The sequence below is a fragment of the Haematobia irritans genome, chromosome 1 (genome assembly GCF_050003625.1).
Source record: "Haematobia irritans isolate KBUSLIRL chromosome 1, ASM5000362v1, whole genome shotgun sequence".
NCBI classification, from domain to species: Eukaryota; Metazoa; Arthropoda; class Insecta; order Diptera; family Muscidae; genus Haematobia; species Haematobia irritans.
The window spans coordinates 206,861,304-206,878,044 of record NC_134397.1 but is presented as its reverse complement, the minus strand read 5'-3'; the positions used below and the strand labels follow the sequence as shown (position 1 = coordinate 206,878,044).

General features: G+C 33.1%; 1 protein-coding gene across 2 annotated transcripts; it reads left to right on the top strand.

Moving 5' to 3' along the window:
• Positions 1-891: 891 nt before the first annotated feature.
• On the top strand, positions 892-10,556 carry yata (N-terminal kinase-like protein yata). Of its 2 annotated transcripts, none has more exons than XM_075292649.1 (13): positions 892-1,775; positions 1,840-2,063; positions 3,341-3,667; positions 3,747-3,825; positions 3,896-4,117; positions 4,182-4,337; positions 4,408-4,523; positions 4,590-4,738; positions 4,802-4,966; positions 6,937-7,082; positions 7,154-7,273; positions 7,559-7,949; positions 9,757-10,556. In XM_075292649.1, exons 1-13 carry the CDS (start codon positions 1,395-1,397, stop codon positions 9,882-9,884), a joined length of 2,604 nt encoding a protein of 867 aa, XP_075148764.1. In that variant the 5' UTR covers positions 892-1,394; the 3' UTR covers positions 9,885-10,556. The 2 variants fall into 2 exon arrangements, with proteins under 2 accessions (XP_075148764.1, XP_075148763.1); XM_075292648.1 differs by having other exon boundaries at positions 7,145-7,273.
• The last annotated feature ends 6,185 nt before the right edge of the window (positions 10,557-16,741 follow it).

The following is a 16,741-nucleotide window of genomic DNA, read 5'->3' as shown; positions in this document are numbered from 1 at the left end:
ATATATCGATTTCTACACTGATGGCTCCAAATTGGATGGCCAAGTGGGTTTCGGAGTATATTCTAAAGATCTGGAGCTTCGAATAGCGAAAAGATTACCTGATCACTGTAGTGTTTTTCAGGCTGAAATATTAGCAATAAGAGAAGTGGTGAATTGGCTGAGAAGTAATGCTCCAAGCAATATTGGCATTAATATATACTCAGACAGTCAACCTGCAATAAAATCATTGGACTCTGTGTTCCTCAACTCGAAAACGGCCATCGACTGCCGCAAATCTCTCAATGAGATGACTGAGCAGCACAATATTCACCTAAAATAAATTTAAATTATTTTGGCCCATTCCCATCTACAACTGTCTTTTAATCTTACGCTAGGCTCACTTTGTTAAGCGAACGCGAAAAATTCACGTTTTCGTGATAATGTGATCTTAAAACCGAGTTGATTGGGTATTTTGTTATCAGAAAATATGATTGCAGAACAAATTGAGAATTAATGTATAAATATTTATATCCTTATAGAATATGTTCATTTTATTTAAAATAGAGGCAAGATACTCTGACTTCTTTAATTGATAACTGGAGATGTGAGAACCATAAATCCAAAAAATGTAGGTTAAGAAATAATTTGCTTCACGAGCCCAAAAAAATATCAAAATCTCAGAACAATGTCACTTTGCTGAGCCCTTGGAGAAGTCACTCGATTACAAAAGGTTACCTTGTAAATACCATAATAATGCATTTATCAGTGGAAATAGGGGGAAATTTGATTTGCCAGATTGTTGGCATAGAACGCACATAAATAGGGCTCATTTCCATATGTAAACAAACCTTATGCTGTTGCCATTCCTGTGGCTTTTGCCAAAGTTTATGAAGAAGCAGCATTGAATGAGCGCATATGACAGCTGACAGCACACAAGAAGAAGCACAGAGAAAACTATTCGCATACGTCATATAAAAGATAAAATGAAAAATTATTATTAGAAAGATCTAAGAAAATTATGTTAACTATTTAATAATATACATTTGAAAAGTGAATACATACGTGACGCCGGTACACCTTACAACCACCATTGCACAAATTTGTTTCACCCTTATGTTATTAGTTCATCCTGAATTGTACTCGATTTTCATTTTTTCCATCTTGTGAATAAATTTTGTTCCAACATTTTGAGTTGTTGAAAAGTTTATATTGTGTGAACAATAAAAGAAATTAGTGAACTTGTATGCAGTGAGTTGTGAATGTAACCAGTGCGGGCAAATAAAAGTTTACACACAAGTTGTCAAAATCGTGTTGCCTTTTTTTCCGTGAAATTTGTTATCCCTACTCAAGATATACGTTTACAAATTGTTTGAATCCAATTTATCAACAAAATATTTGGGCGACGAGCAAAGCACATGATGTGGTCGTTCTTCTCGCGCGACTCTTCCAAAGACTTTCCTTACGACATTGGTGAACCTGTAGCAGGTTTTGAAAATCACTCCATATGGACATTGCACAAGGCCAAACGTAAGGCAACCCAGGAGGAGGTATCAGTATTTGTTTTCGATTTACGCAGTGGTTCTGATGCAAAATGTGATCTTGCCAAAGCAGCCCTCAAACGGCTAAAGACCTTGAGACATCCAAGCATATTGCAATATTTAGATTCCCTTGAAACCGATAAACTACTGTATGTGGCCACCGAATATGTTGAGCCATTGGGTACCCATATAGCCAAACTATCAGCCGATGGACCCCAAAAAGATTTGTACCTGGCTTGGGGTATATTTCAAATTACGGTGAGTTGGCTGATAAGTAGTGAACTGAACTAGAGTGTGGTGTAATTGTGTATCTATTTCGTAGCGTGCATTATCCTTTCTCAACAACGATGGTAGTCTAAGGCACAACAATGTTTCAGTTTGGTCAGTATTTGTTAATTCGTCTGGTGAATGGAAATTAGGAAGTTTGGAATATGTATCGCCGGCCGATGGTAATCCAATGCCACCAATAAAAGTGCCACCTTCATTGGAAGTATATGATCCGCCAGAAAAGAATGATCAAACTAAATTGAAAGCTGCAACAAAATGGTGAGTTCCCATATATACTGTTTTTTTATCTATAGCTCTATATAATGAACACAGAATATAGAGAAATCAAATTAGGTATTGTATCTGTCTGATCTGAATATTCACTATCTTGAAATTACAAGGAAACACTAGCATGCCCGATACCAAAAAGTTTTTCATTGGCGATTATCCCCTCTCAGTAATGCTTGTGATATTTCTGAGTGTTTCAAAGCTTCTCTAAGTGGTTTCACTGCAATATGAAACGCCATTAAGAGTCAGCTATAAAAGGGAGCTAAACATGGAATCGGCAGCACTCTTGGATAAGAGAGAAGTTCACCACTAGAGTATCACAATGTATTGAATGAGTATCACAATGAAGTGAATCTGAAATATTGGGCTGCTACTATATCTAATCTAACCTAACACTATAGTAGTGGGAATTAGATCTAAGATCTGTAGAATAGGCAAGGTATGCGAAGAAATTCCTATCGAAGATAAGCAAGTGTCCGTACTTTGGATATTTATCTTGAGTTGCTGGGTTTAATATGATAGGATGGTTGCTTAAGTACTCCCGATTTGTATGCCCCTACAATAGAACATGTAAACCTTTTAGGAATAGCAATAGCCTCTAGATGTAAACCTCTTGGGAATAGCAATATCCCAAAATTCTTCACCACTGTCGTCTACAGCCCCCACGCAGCGAATGTATTCCCTGGTGTGAGTGATTTTAAAATCCTCTATTGGAACTCTATCGAATTGACGAAAAAGAATACTGAAGTTACAGACTTCATGGATATAAAAGGTATTCCATGTGCTGCGATCCTGGAGACGAAACTTTATAGTAGGAACAGTTTGCCGAGATCATCTTGCTACTAGAACAAAGGCAGAGGAATAGCATTCATTGTCCATGACTCAAACCCACAATTGTTCATGACTCATCCACTACCGACCCCTACTTTAAGTTATAACTGTCATGGGAAATGAACATAGATGTCTAATCGGAGTAATTTCTATCTAAATAAGTATTATCTACTTTGCTGACATTGATAGGAGCAAGTTCTGTCGGTTATGAAATTCCATATGGAATACATCGCCCATTAGCATATCGAAAAACCCAATATTTTGAAACTGGCAAAAGCTAAAGCTTTCCATATGTAGAAAGTCGATTTTTTAAAAGTGTCGAAATTTTATAAAATTATAAAAAGTGGAAATGTTGATGAGAACCACCAAGAAACATTCTAAAAATTCTTCTCTTAATCTCCATTAATTTTAATGATTTGAATTTATGTCAATTTCAGTTCCGCCGATATGTGGGGTCTTGGTTGTCTGGTCTGGGAATCATTTAATGGACCATTAAAATCACGTTCCAGTCTTAAAGATATCGAAAGCATTCCTAAATCTTTACAATCGCTATATTGTGAATTAGTTGGAGCATCACCATCGAATCGCCCAAATCCTGCTGATATTATAACTCGATGTCGCAAACCCGGAGGATTTTTCAAAAATGATTTGGTCGATACACTATTGTTCCTGGAAGAAATACAAATAAAAGATAAGGCGGAAAAGAATCGTTTCTTTTCGGGTTTGACCTTACATTTAGATAATTTTCCTGATACAGTGTGCAAGTAAGTTTTTTTTGTGTGTTTCTTTTGGAGCACCTCTGATAAGAAAGTAATTCCATACATTTTCTATTTTCATGTAAAGGCATAAAATACTGCCACAACTGATAACGGCATATGAGTATGGTGATGCTGGTTCAGCTGTATTGGCTCCCATGTTCAAGGTAATGGAAAAAAATATAAAAAATAATTATTCACAAAATAAAATTTCAATGATTCGCGTTTTCTGTCTAGCTGGGCAAACTTTTAGATGAAACTGAATATCAAAAACGTATCGTACCCTGCGTAGTTAAACTATTCGGCTCTACAGATCGTGTCACGCGATCACGATTACTGCAACAATTGGAACTATTTATTGCTCATCTGCAACCACAAGTGGTGAATGATCAAATATTCCCTCAGGTAGCTCATGGATTTCTCGATACTAATTCCACCATAAGAGAGCAGACTGTTAAAGTAAGAGTTTTTGTTTTAAAGAAAAAAATCGACCACGTTTTAATTGAACTCTAATCAATTTTAGTCCATTATTCATTTGGCTCCGAAATTAAATTATAACAATTTAAATGTTGAAGTTTTACGACATTTTGCTCGACTTCAAGCACGCGATGACCAAGGAGGTATTCGCACTAATACCACTGTGTGTTTGGGTAAAATAGCACCTCATCTGCATCCGCAGGTTTGTAAAAAAAACGAAAATTGAACTGTAGCCAAGAAATGTTAATTATTCCATTCCATGTATTTTAAAGGTACGACAACGTGTTTTAGTATCCGCTTTTATAAGAGCCATGCGTGATCCTTTTCCACCCGCCAGAGTAGCTGGAGTATTAGCTTTAGCTGCCACCCAACAATACTTCTTATTAAAGTGAGTTCTTGTGTCATTTGGAAATTTCTTTTTCTCGACTCCCGATTTGATTGAATTTTATTGCAGTGAAGTTGCTAATCGTGTCTTACCTGCATTGTGTTCGCTTACTATTGATCCTGAGAAAACGGTACGTGATCCAGCGTTTAAAACTATACGTGGATTTTTGGGTAAATTGGAAAAAGTATCAGAAGATCCTAGTCTTAGAGAAACAATGGGTAAGTTTTGCAAAGTACATTTACGATTTTCTGGCGAATTTATTTTATTTTTTGCTTATTTAGAGGCTGATGTACATACTGCTACTCCTTCAATTGGTAATGCAGCAGCTACGTGGGCAGGTTGGGCTGTAACAGCAGTAACCTCAAAATTCTATCGTAGTCAAAGCGATTCCTCAAGACCTAGACCACCCTTGACGGGACGCAATTTATCAAAACCTGCATCCTTAGGTATGTATGCCATAAAACAAGAATAAATTATAAACAATTTGGGACATGGTTACGATAAGCATTGCTGGTACAGAAGTATGATTTGCTGCTTTACATGTTTCCGTCCAGGCGAATGGACTTTTCCATAATCTTCATTATAGATCGGACTAGGGTAGATAACTCAACTTCGACCCTATAGGGTTTGCAATCAAAATCAATAATGTCGCCTATTGACTTATTCAAATTTTAGAAAGGATATTTTTGTTTTTTGTCGACCTTAGACCTTAGGTAGTTTTTTTATTATTGGTCGATTTTTAACTTTTGTAAAATTTTAAAAATGTTGACATTTCTACTTATGAAAGAGTTGTCAGCATTAAAAGTTCTATGAACTAAATTCAGGTGTTGGTAAAGGGCAGAGGTTTAGGCAGTACATTCCCGTTAATAGCTCCTATCAAAATTTCAGCCATTTCGTAGTTTTGTTTTTACCTCGAGTTTATTGAGTGATTGGATTCGTTTAACTTGCGTAGCGAAATCAAAAAGCATATATATGCTATGTACGACGACTCTTTCTCCTATTGCTGAAATTTGTTGCCGGCAAAGAGAAGCGTAACCGTGAAACCATTTCAGAGAAAAGCTTGAAGCGCTTTTACAGCGTTCTGTTAAAATCCAAGATAGAAACCTCGGCGCACCCTTTTAGGTTAGGTTAAGTTGTAGAGGATAACATCAATTTTCTTGAATTGATGTCCACTTAGACAAATATAGGTCGATTGTGATCCCTCGATGTGATTTTTCCATCTTTCTCCTTCCGATGCGGTCCGCTTTGTTCTCTTTGAAAGAAATCTCAGGATACCCAACCAGAGGCCCTGACGAATGCAAGTATGTTCCTTAAGCTGCACTCCCGCAGATCAGTGAGATCCTGAAAGAAAAATGAGCCCAATATCTTGTTTCTTCTAAAGGATAAAGCTGGGCACTGACACAGGAAGTGGTACGTGTCCTCCGTAACTTCCGGGTCCAGGCACCATCTACAGATATCATCGTCTTTAAGTCCTATTCTTACCATGTGTTTCCCAAGTGTGTTATGTCCTGTTATGATACCAATCAATGGCCGTAATTCCTCTCTGTTCATCGACAACAAAATTTCACAGTTCCTACGTTTCTTTTCATCCCATATCAACTTGGTTTGCTCGCAACCATCCGAAGAGACCCAGCGTCTTCGCCATTGCTCATCATATTTAACCTCTATCCTGTAATGATAAGAAGATAGTGGAGGAAAAACGTCCGCTAGGACGTTGTTCGTTCCACGAGCACCCTCCTTAACCAGCACATCCGCTTTCTCATTTCCTATTATCCCATAGTGCCCAGGTACCCAGCACAGAGTTATATTATGCTGTTCAGTGAGAACCTTGAGTTCTCGACGACAGCGGCTGACTACCCTAGACCTTATGTCAGCACTGCACAATGCCTTTATAGCTGCCTGACTGTCGATGAAGAAGCTGATATAGCTTCTGAATAACGGCCTCATCAATAGATTTCGCTCCCCGTTCCTTCCTCCATCTTTGATCCGTCCGTATACATGTTCAGGGTTCCGAAGGGTATCCTCCTGTCCTCCCACTTCTCCATACTTGGTATAATGTATGTCGGTTTGTGATGATAAACATGCTCCGTGGCCATATATTTAAGTATGCCTGCAGGCAGTCCTCCCCAGCGTGTTCAAGCTCTTAAATCTCAGAAGTGTCAGTTCAGCCGTCTTCCTTACGTGTAAATCGAGTTGGATAAATCCCATCAGTACCTCCAAAGCGGCAGTGGCTGTGGTCCTCATGGCACCTGTCGTATAGATGAGTGCAATCCTATTTACCCTATTTATTCTCGATATATGATTTTGGTGTCTCACGATTGTCCACCAAACATGACAGCCATATGTGGCCACGGCGCACCCTTTTACTTATTCCTTATTACTTATTTTTATTTAATCATTGTGTTTTCTCTTATAGAACAACCGTCTAGCAGTAGTCTATCGACGACGACATCATCTGTAACTTCAATGACATCATTAGAACATGAAAGCAATGATACATCTGCCTCAGCATCCGATTATGGCAATAACGATTGGGACAACGAGAATTGGGGAGAAATGGATGTAAGTTTTTAGTAGTGGGTAGTTTATATTTTATTCTTAAGGACACATATTAAACCTCATAGACATCGCAGGATCCCAGTTCACCAATGGCTGGTTCACCCAACAATGGACCATTATCGGCGACAGCCGCTTTAGTGGAAGTACGAGACGGATGGGACAATGAAGAATGGGGTAGTCTGGAGGAAGATCCGGTGAGTTAATTTGGAGAAACATATATATTTTGTATTACGAAAAACGTAAATTTTCTTAAATCTTTATATTCTGAAATACAATCATATTGGGAATAATTTATTGCTATTGTCAAAGAATTTTATTGGAAGAAATTTCTGCGACAAATAGGAAATCGTTCACTAGTTGTTGGCTTTCCCAAAGATTGCATTTTACGAAGTTTTAATTTAGAAAAAAATATCTTCTCATTGAAATGAAAACATTTTCTTAATTCGTTTTGTTTATTTATTTATACTTTTTTCACCTAGGGCGAAGAGGAAGCTCAAGAGCAAGAGCAACAACAAATGCAATTACGACAATCTCCCATACGACCACATCAACAACAGCTGCAACAACATCAATTGAATGAATTAATTGAACCTTTAGCGAAACTCAATTCACACAATACATCACCCTCCAAATCAACACTGGGCTCTAGCTCATTGTCATCAAATCTACGACCAAAAGATATATCAGCGAATCTTTCATCGGCTAGCAATACAACAACATCACCAACACCATTCCTTAATTGTAATAATATTAGTCCACCTCAACAAAAGTCTCCTCATCATATGAATAATTCAACGAATAGCAATGCCAATTGGAATAGTGATTCCTGGGCTGATGGTGAATTTGAACCTATCGATGAGCCAATTACTGGTAAGTTTGAAATAAATAAATAAATAACTTGCATACGTATTTATATATTATATGTTTATTATTTTGCACACTTTTTAATATTTTTTGTTTGTTTAATTGTTCTATGTCTCATAAATCGCAAATCATATTTTTTCACGTGCATAATAGTTTCCGATGTAATGTAATAAAGTTTGTTTGACATTTTATTAAAAGAAGACGATAAAACTCATATTTCGTTTTTGATTCTATCGAAAATTTTGTGCATTTTTTTCTATAGAAAATTTTGTCAATTTTTTTCTTTTAAAAATTTTGTTAACATTTTTTTTTATAGAAAATTTTGTCAACATTTTTTCTATAGAAAATCTTGTCAAATTTTTTTTCTATAGAAAATTTTGTTAACATTTCTTTCTATAGAAAATTTTGTCAATTTTTTTCAATAGAAAATTTTGTCAACATTTTTTCTTTCTATAGAAAATTTTGTCAAATTTTTTTCTATAGTCAAAATTTTTTTCTCTAGAAAATTTTGTCAAAATTTTTTTCTCTAGAAAATTTTATCAAAACTTTTTTTCTATACAAAATTTTGCCCCCAAATCCGGGGATCGTTTTATATGAGGGCTATATATAAATATGGACCCATATATGAATTTTCCATGGTTGTTAAGGAGCCTATAGTAACATCGCGTACCAAATTTAAACCAGATCGGATAAAATTTTCTCCTCCAAGGGGCTCCGCAATCCAAATCCGGGGGGTCGGTTTATATGAGGGCTATACCTGAAAGTGGTCCTATTTGGCCCATTTGCAACACAATCCATACATCAACGGACGGACACCGCTAGATCGCCTTAGAATTTCACAACGATCCAGAATATATATACTTTATGGGGTCTAAGACCAATATTTCTATGTGTTACCAAGGGAATGACAAAGTTAGTATATCCTCATTATATGGTGAAGGGTATACTGCCATTAAAGTATCAATGAGAATTGTAGAAAAATCCATGAATTGGGAATACTAATTGCACTAACATTCTGTTTTCATACCTCAAAAAAGGTTGTTGAGAAGAAATGTCCTTGAATGAAGAGGTATTTGCCGAAACTTTGGGGTTTTTCGACCAAAATACTGATTGCACTAAAATAATGGTATAGAAATTTGAGAGCGTCGCTATAATCAGTGAATGGTTAAGACGATTACTGGTTCCTCTTTCCATCGTTTTCATAGAATATCACTCATGCTCAAGAATTTATTAACAGTAATATTAAAAGCTAACAAATTATTTATTTATCCACAAAATAATACAAAAGCTCTAGCAAAATAAAATACCTGAATTATAGAAAATAATTATATTCGAAAACTTTAAAAATAGTTGTTTCTCTTATAATGAACAAAACACATTATTTTTAGACTTCAATTTAATTTTCATTTAAATTTTTTCATTAAACAGAACGATAATTATAAATTTAGGGTAAAGAAAATTATGGGAACATGGTATCATTTTTTACATATTATAAATACTAACTATTTATTTATTTATACGTATACATTTTAACCTGTAAATTCCTCATTGCTTTGTATTTCCATGACGTATTCTTTAATACTTAAAAACTTAATGATGTCTTCTATTAGTTGGATGTATCTTCCATTTTCATCATTTTAATTTTGCTTATTTCTCATTGTCTTTGTTTTTTTCGTATTCCATGGTGTACATGTGTATTTGCGATAAGTTTTACTATTCATTCAATTTGTGTTGAAATCAATCTTTGGGTTAATTAATAAGATCTAAGTAAAACAAAAAAAAAAAATATTATAAATATTCAAACCTATTACAGGCAATGCCAAATTTGACGAAGCTCGAAGAAAACGTGAGGAAAAGAAAATGCAGCGTCAACGTGAACTAGAGGCACGTCGTGCTCAACGTAATAGTGGTCCAATGAAATTGGGCGCTAAAAAGCTTTAAAATAAGAAAAAGAAGAAAACATTTGACAGTATCAGTGATTTGTATTTAAAATTTTCTTCAACCGACAAATGTCAAATGTATTTAATATTTCTCTCTCTCTCACACTACTCACTTTGTATTTTTTTTTTGTTTTTTTGTAACTGTGTAATTGTAAACTTATATACATACAACATAAACTATTATTATATATAAAATATATACATATTTGTATTTGTTGTCATCTTATTATTTTTTTCCTAAACTTAATGACAAAGAGTTTATTAGCCTAATTATGCAATATATTAAAATGAAAAATAAAAACTAATAATAATAATTAATAAATGAAAAATTGCATGCCCCCAAACCGGAAATGAATGGTGAATTAAACAAACATTCAAATCCATAAACATATTATTATTATTAAATAAAAAAATACTTTACGCATTGAATGCGCTTTGAACATATATAAATAAAGAAACCAAAAGGATATAAATCCCTTATCTCTTGAAATCCATATTCATAATGTACATCATTTTTGTATTTGATTTTGTAAAATTTTTTAAGACCTTAGCTAAACAATTTTACTTTTTAAGTATTTGTTAACATAAATATACGTATACATTACCCAGATCTATATGTATAAATAAATGATATTAGCTATAACGAAAAATATATATAAAATACATAACTGAATATTACAAATTCCATTTCCCAATACTATATAGGATGATATTTCTATCGAATATCGAAATTAATTTCTGCTTCATGCCAATTGAAATCCTGGCTAAGTTTGTTTTTTTTTCGGGTTTACATGAATAAGCGGCATACATATCAATACTTTAATTTCATGATAAACTATATCGAAAATAATAGCTTTAGTGTAGCGATGCAAAACTCTTTTTTTAGACCAAAACAAAAAAAAATATCAAATATGTTTCTATGAATTCTTTCTTTTAATTTCTTATTCTGAGATCAAAGTAAAAATTATGTTCGAAAAAATACGTATTTTTTTTCCTTTTGATGTGATATTGTCTTAGCCTACAACAAAAATCAAACTTATAGTCCTTATTTAACTCGATACACTTGACACAGTCAGGCTCTATCTTTTTTTAACTCGAAACAATTATAAGGACATGTAAAAAGGTCTTCGTGGCAGCGATTTTCGACTTTTAAAAATAAAAACCATTTACTTGAATTTCCAAATGACGGAAAGTTCAAATTATTTGGCAAAAGGTCGAGAAGTCTATTTTGGAATATTGTATCAAGTAAGGTGAATTTTTTTAGAATTTTCCGTCATTTGGAAATTCAAGTAAATAGTTTTTTTTTTTAAAGTCGAAAATTCGATATTTCCACATATGGGAAAGTCACCAAAATGTTTCCGAATACAATTTCTAGTGCCCAGCGAGAGACTTTTATAAGTTTGAAAGAAGTCCCATTGGATGGCGATACAATCACGGTTGTCACAGTTATTTCTATAGAAATAAAATTTTGACAAAATTTTCTATAGAAATAAAATTTTGACAATTTTCTATAGAAATAAAATTTTGACAAAATTTTCTATAGAAATAAAATTTTGACAAAATTTTCTATAGAAATAAAATTTTGACAAAATTTTCTATAGACATAAAATTTTGACAAACGTTTCTATAGAAATAAAATTTTGACAAAATTTTCGATAGAAATAAAATTTTGACAAAATTTTCTATAGAAATAAAATTTTGACAAAATTTTCGATAGAAATAAAATTTTGACAAAATTTTCTATAGAAATAAAATTTTGACAAAATTTTCTATAGAAATAAAATTTGGACAAAATTTTCTATAGAAATAAAATTTTGACAAAATTTTCTATAGAAATAAAATTTTGACAAAATTTTCTATAGAAATAAAATTTTGACAAAATTTTCTATAGAAATAAAATTTTGACAAAATTTTCGATAGAAATAAAATTTTGACAAAATTTTCGATAGAAATAAAATTTTGACAAAATTTTCGATAGAAATAACATTTTGACAAAATTTTCTATAGAAATAAAATTTTGACAAAATTTTCTATAGAAATAAAATTTTGACAAAATTTTCTATAGAAATAAAATTTTGACAAAATTTTCTATAGAAATAAAATTTTGACAGAAATTTCTATAGAAATAAAATTTTGACAAAATTTTCTATAGAAATAAAATTTTGACAAAATTTTCTATAGAAATAAAATTTTGACAAAATTTTCTATAGAAATAAAATTTTGACAAAATTTTCTATAGAAATAAAATTTTGACAAAATTTTCGATAGAAATAAAATTTTGACAAAATTTTCTATAGAAATAAAATTTTGACAAAATTTTCTATAGAAATAACATTTTGACAAAATTATCTATAGAAATAAAATTTTGGCAAAATTTTCTATAGAAATAAAATTTTGAAAAAATTTTCTATAGAAATGAAATTTTGAAAAAATTTTCTATAGAAATAAAATTTTCGATAGAAATAAAATTTTACCAAAATTTCTTAAAGAAATAAAATATTGACAAAATTTTCGATAGAAATAAAATTTGGACAAAATTTTCTATAGAAATAAAATTTGGACAAAATTTTCTAACAAATAAAGTTTTACAAAATAATATTTTTTTGTTTGGTAGTTTTTTTGTAACATTTTCTCTAAACTTTTGAAGCTTATTTTGGGCTTGAGTGGAGCCACCGTGGTGCAATCGTTAGCATGCCCGCCTTGTATACACAGGGTCGACCGAACACCAAAAAGTTTTTCAGCGGTGGATTATCCCACCTCAGTAATGCTGGTGACATTCCTGAGGATCTCAAAACTTCTCTAAATGGTTTCACTGCAATGTGGAACTCCGTTCGGAAAAAGGAGGTCCTTGTCATTGAGCTTAACATGGAATCGGACAGCACTCAGTGATAAGAGACGTTCACCAATGAGGTATCACAATGGACTGAATAGTCTAAGTGAGCCTGATACATCGGGCTGCCACCGAGCCTAACCTAACCTAACCTTGGGCTTGAGTGGACACAATTCGTAGCAAGGGTCAGTGTTGTCAGTATTGGCGATTTTCCCAAATTTGGGTTATTTTATCCTGGATTGGGAGGAAATTTCTGAATTGGGGATTTGGTGGGGAATTTCCATAAATATGGGGTTTTTGGGAGGATTTTTCAAAATCGGTTCAGTTAATCATGGTTTACAGCATTTTGAAAATTGTAAATTTGAGGATCTACCTCAACTAGTCCAAGTGATATATATATATGAGGTTGTTTTGAGAACTTGATTCTTGCATTGTGACCAAATGGCCTTACAAAAATAAGCGCTATTTGGTCTATAATATCTGGATCTATATGGAAAATAATTATAGCTTATTTAGATTAAAGCCTTACTTTAAAATAACATCGAGAAATAAATCGAAACCAAGTGGGGGAATAGAGTTTGGTGTTGCTTTCGAATGCTCTCCTAATGCGCTTTACAGACAGACTATCAGTTATTCCGGACGACAGTGCTCGTGTCGAACATATCCCATATATTGGACACATTATAAGTTAAGTCCGAAGGCATAAATAATCGATACTGCTGCATGTTTATGGGATCGATAACACATTTACCAATTATTTAGTCATCGCCGACAAGTCGTATCGATTCGACACACTGTAAGATTCTTTTCAAACACCGACATTCCGTCCGGAATAACTGATAGTCTGTAAAGCGCATAAGTGGTTAAAAAAGAACCACACCGAATCCTCCTAATCGAAAAAAGAACACTTTGCTCCCCTTTATTCTCAAGCGTAAGTTACGACAATTTTCGTGACTTACGCTTGAGTCACGCTGATGACAACGCCGTGAGTGCGCGAGAGCGTGATTAACAAACTGAATGTCGTGCGGGAGCGTGAGTCACGAAAATAATTTCTTCGTGAGTGTGCGTGAGTAACGAAATTCGGAAAAATACTCTCACGAAAGTAATCACGCTCACGGACATAAAACACTTACGAGTTAGGTTAGGTTAGGTTAAAGGCCCGATTAAGTTTCAGGCTCACTTAGACTATTCAGTCCATTGTGATTGTGATACCACATTTAACTAAAAGTACCAATTACATATGGGCACTTCTAGTTTTAACCACTGCACCTTCTCTATTATTTTCTTTTGTTGAACCAACCAAATTGTTCCAAAAACATTAACAGACTGCATAAGTTAACGTTTTCTAGGTCCGCCAGTAATCTAAAGCTATATGCCCCTAAAATTTGCTTACGCATTACACAAAATGCAGGGCACTCACACAAGAGGTGTTTAATTGATTCCTTTTCCTCCGCATCTTGACAATTCATGCAATAGTCATTATACTTCGCACCAATAGTTTTTACAAATTCGCCTATCAGACAGCGACCCGTTATAGCAGATATCAGAAGTGATATCTGACGTCTTGAGAACACTAGCATATCTAGTGTGCGGTTCAAGTTTAAATGGGGCCATATTTGCTTAGTGTCGTTGCAACCCTTGCAATTCTCCCATCGAACATTTGCCATCATTTACCACTTACGAGTTGGATTCATTTACAATTTTTGTGACACCTAGGATGTTTAATTTCGACTCTCGATTTTAGTCCTATTCATGTTTTCAAACACGTCCCTAAAGTAAATTACTAATAAAATTATTCGTGAGTAACGAGATTGTCGTACGTGAGTGTGCGTGAGTACACTTTTTGTTTTCGTGAGTGTGCATGAGTCCTACCAAACAATATCGTGTGTGAGTGTGCGTGAGTAAGATTTTCCCTTAGTGAGTAAGATATTACTCACGTGCACACCTCGATTCCACTGCATACAAAATGGTGTAAATGGAGCAATTTGACTAGAAATGGACACAGGATTTGGCTAAGACATTTTTCAAGAATTGTAAAATTATTTCGTGTAGACTCGGACCTAAATGTTGTTTGGAAAATGAATATGCAGAATATGTTTGGGAATAAATGTTACAGACGTGATTGTTCTGAGGGTAGTTAACCAAAAACCGAAGTACGATCAAGCGAAGAAGACAAGCATTTCTTTGTAGCATTATCAAGAGCTAAATTTTAAGTGTGGGCGAAATATGACGAAAATAAAACACGGAATGTATGTACCACATGGTAGTATTCATGAGAAACTGAAGTATGATAACCAGTCCGGTGTTTGTAAGGCATTATTTCCAAGCATACGGTATTGCTGTGAGTATGGCATAGATCAGAGTTTTCCAAATGGGGGGAGCGCGCCCCCTTAGGGTGGCACCATGAGGTTCCATGGGTTCCATGGGGTTCCATGAGGGCTCAGCGTCATTTTTTGTTGAGCAGGTTTTGTATCATTAAATTTTTTAAAACAACACTAATTGTTAAGTTCAACAAAACATCAATAATATACTACAAAAGAGCATACCATTCGTACATTACGAAATGTTCATTTATAACAATTCTATAATTTGTTATAGGTTTTCCATTATTAGTCGTTCACTTTATTTGCAACGGCTAAATTTCTTGCTAAAATATCAGAACCAGCACCCACATTTGTATTCACATATTTGAAATTCACAAAATTTTGAAAACATTTTCGTCACTTAAATAAAGACCTAAAGTCAAAATATCTGTCTTGCCTTCATGTTGAAACTGATTTGAGGCGTACTTTATCAGTAATAGTACCAAATATTAAAAATCTAACGAATGAAAGGAACAATTGTCAAATGACCCACTAATTGATAAACTCTTTTTATATTAATATTCACTAACATTTTTATTTTGAATTATTTAATTAATTAGTGTTACACTCATGTTCGGATATCCACTTCAATTCCACTTCCACTATTCACGTCAAATCCACGAACGTGAAAATTTGGTGTTCTTAAATCCACGTTCTTTTTTGATCTTTTCTGTAATCAGCTGGGTTGAACGAAGCAAATTGGGTTGGGAAGCTCTGGCATAGATGGTGTTCTGAGGGACAAAAAATTCAATAAGAAATAATTAAAAAAACATGTGTATACACAGAAAAAAATATCACCAAAATATTTCCAACTAAAAAGTTGATTGAAGTTGAAAATTTTTTCAATTAAACAATTTATTGATACAATTAACATTTTAATCAAACTCGGCAGACTAAGTCAGTTAAAAAAGCGATTTAATTTTTAAATAAAAATTTATTTCAAACAATCAATTTTTTAATCAAACTAAAAACACAAAGTCACATAAGAAAGTAATAGAAGATAGTTACGTTTTTATTTCAAGAAATTAATTGATAATTAGCAATCAACATCAATTAAATTTTTAATTGAAACAAATAAAAAATTAATTGAAATTTTCAAATCAAATCAATTAATTTTTTGATCAAATATTTTTTTTATGCCCATTAAAACTGTGATTGATACTATCATTTTCGTGATTGAAGACATTTTAATTAAAAAAATTAATTGGATTTTTTTTGTGTGTAGTGAGTGTTTTTTTCAAAAACTTAATAATACCAACTCCTTAATCTTCATGCCCAATAATCTTCATACTTTACATAAATTGAAATAATATGTAAATTAATTGACATCAGGCTAACATTAATATGGCTAACCTGTCTCTTAATTTTCTTTCTTGAGCATTCAGGAGTCGCAATATATCCCATATAGAGTATGGTTCATAAATAAAATTAGGACAGACCAAGTTTTTAAATTGGATTATTATGTTTTATATGCTCATCGAGTTTTCTATCCGTGCTTATTTGTAAGAATATGGATTTAGCAAAAGAAATCATAAATGTAAATATAGTAAGTAAAACTAAATTCAAATGAATACAAATATTAAATATTTTCATTAATGTAATTTTTATTAATAAAAATAAATTAACTCGAAACTAATAGTAATAATAAAATCAACATGATCAATA

What these genes read in the sequence shown, in the direction of transcription:
- yata (XM_075292648.1), top strand. Translation starts at nt 1,395, where the DNA reads ATGATGTGGTCGTTCTTCTCGCGCGACTCTTCCAAAGACTTTCCTTAC. An exon ending in TAAGAGAGCAGACTGTTAAA is followed by an intron (nt 4,118 to 4,181) that starts GTAAGAGTTTTT and finishes AATCAATTTTAG; the next exon opens with TCCATTATTCATTTGGCTCC. An exon ending in ATCAAAACCTGCATCCTTAG is followed by an intron (nt 4,967 to 6,936) that starts GTATGTATGCCA and finishes TTTCTCTTATAG; the next exon opens with AACAACCGTCTAGCAGTAGT.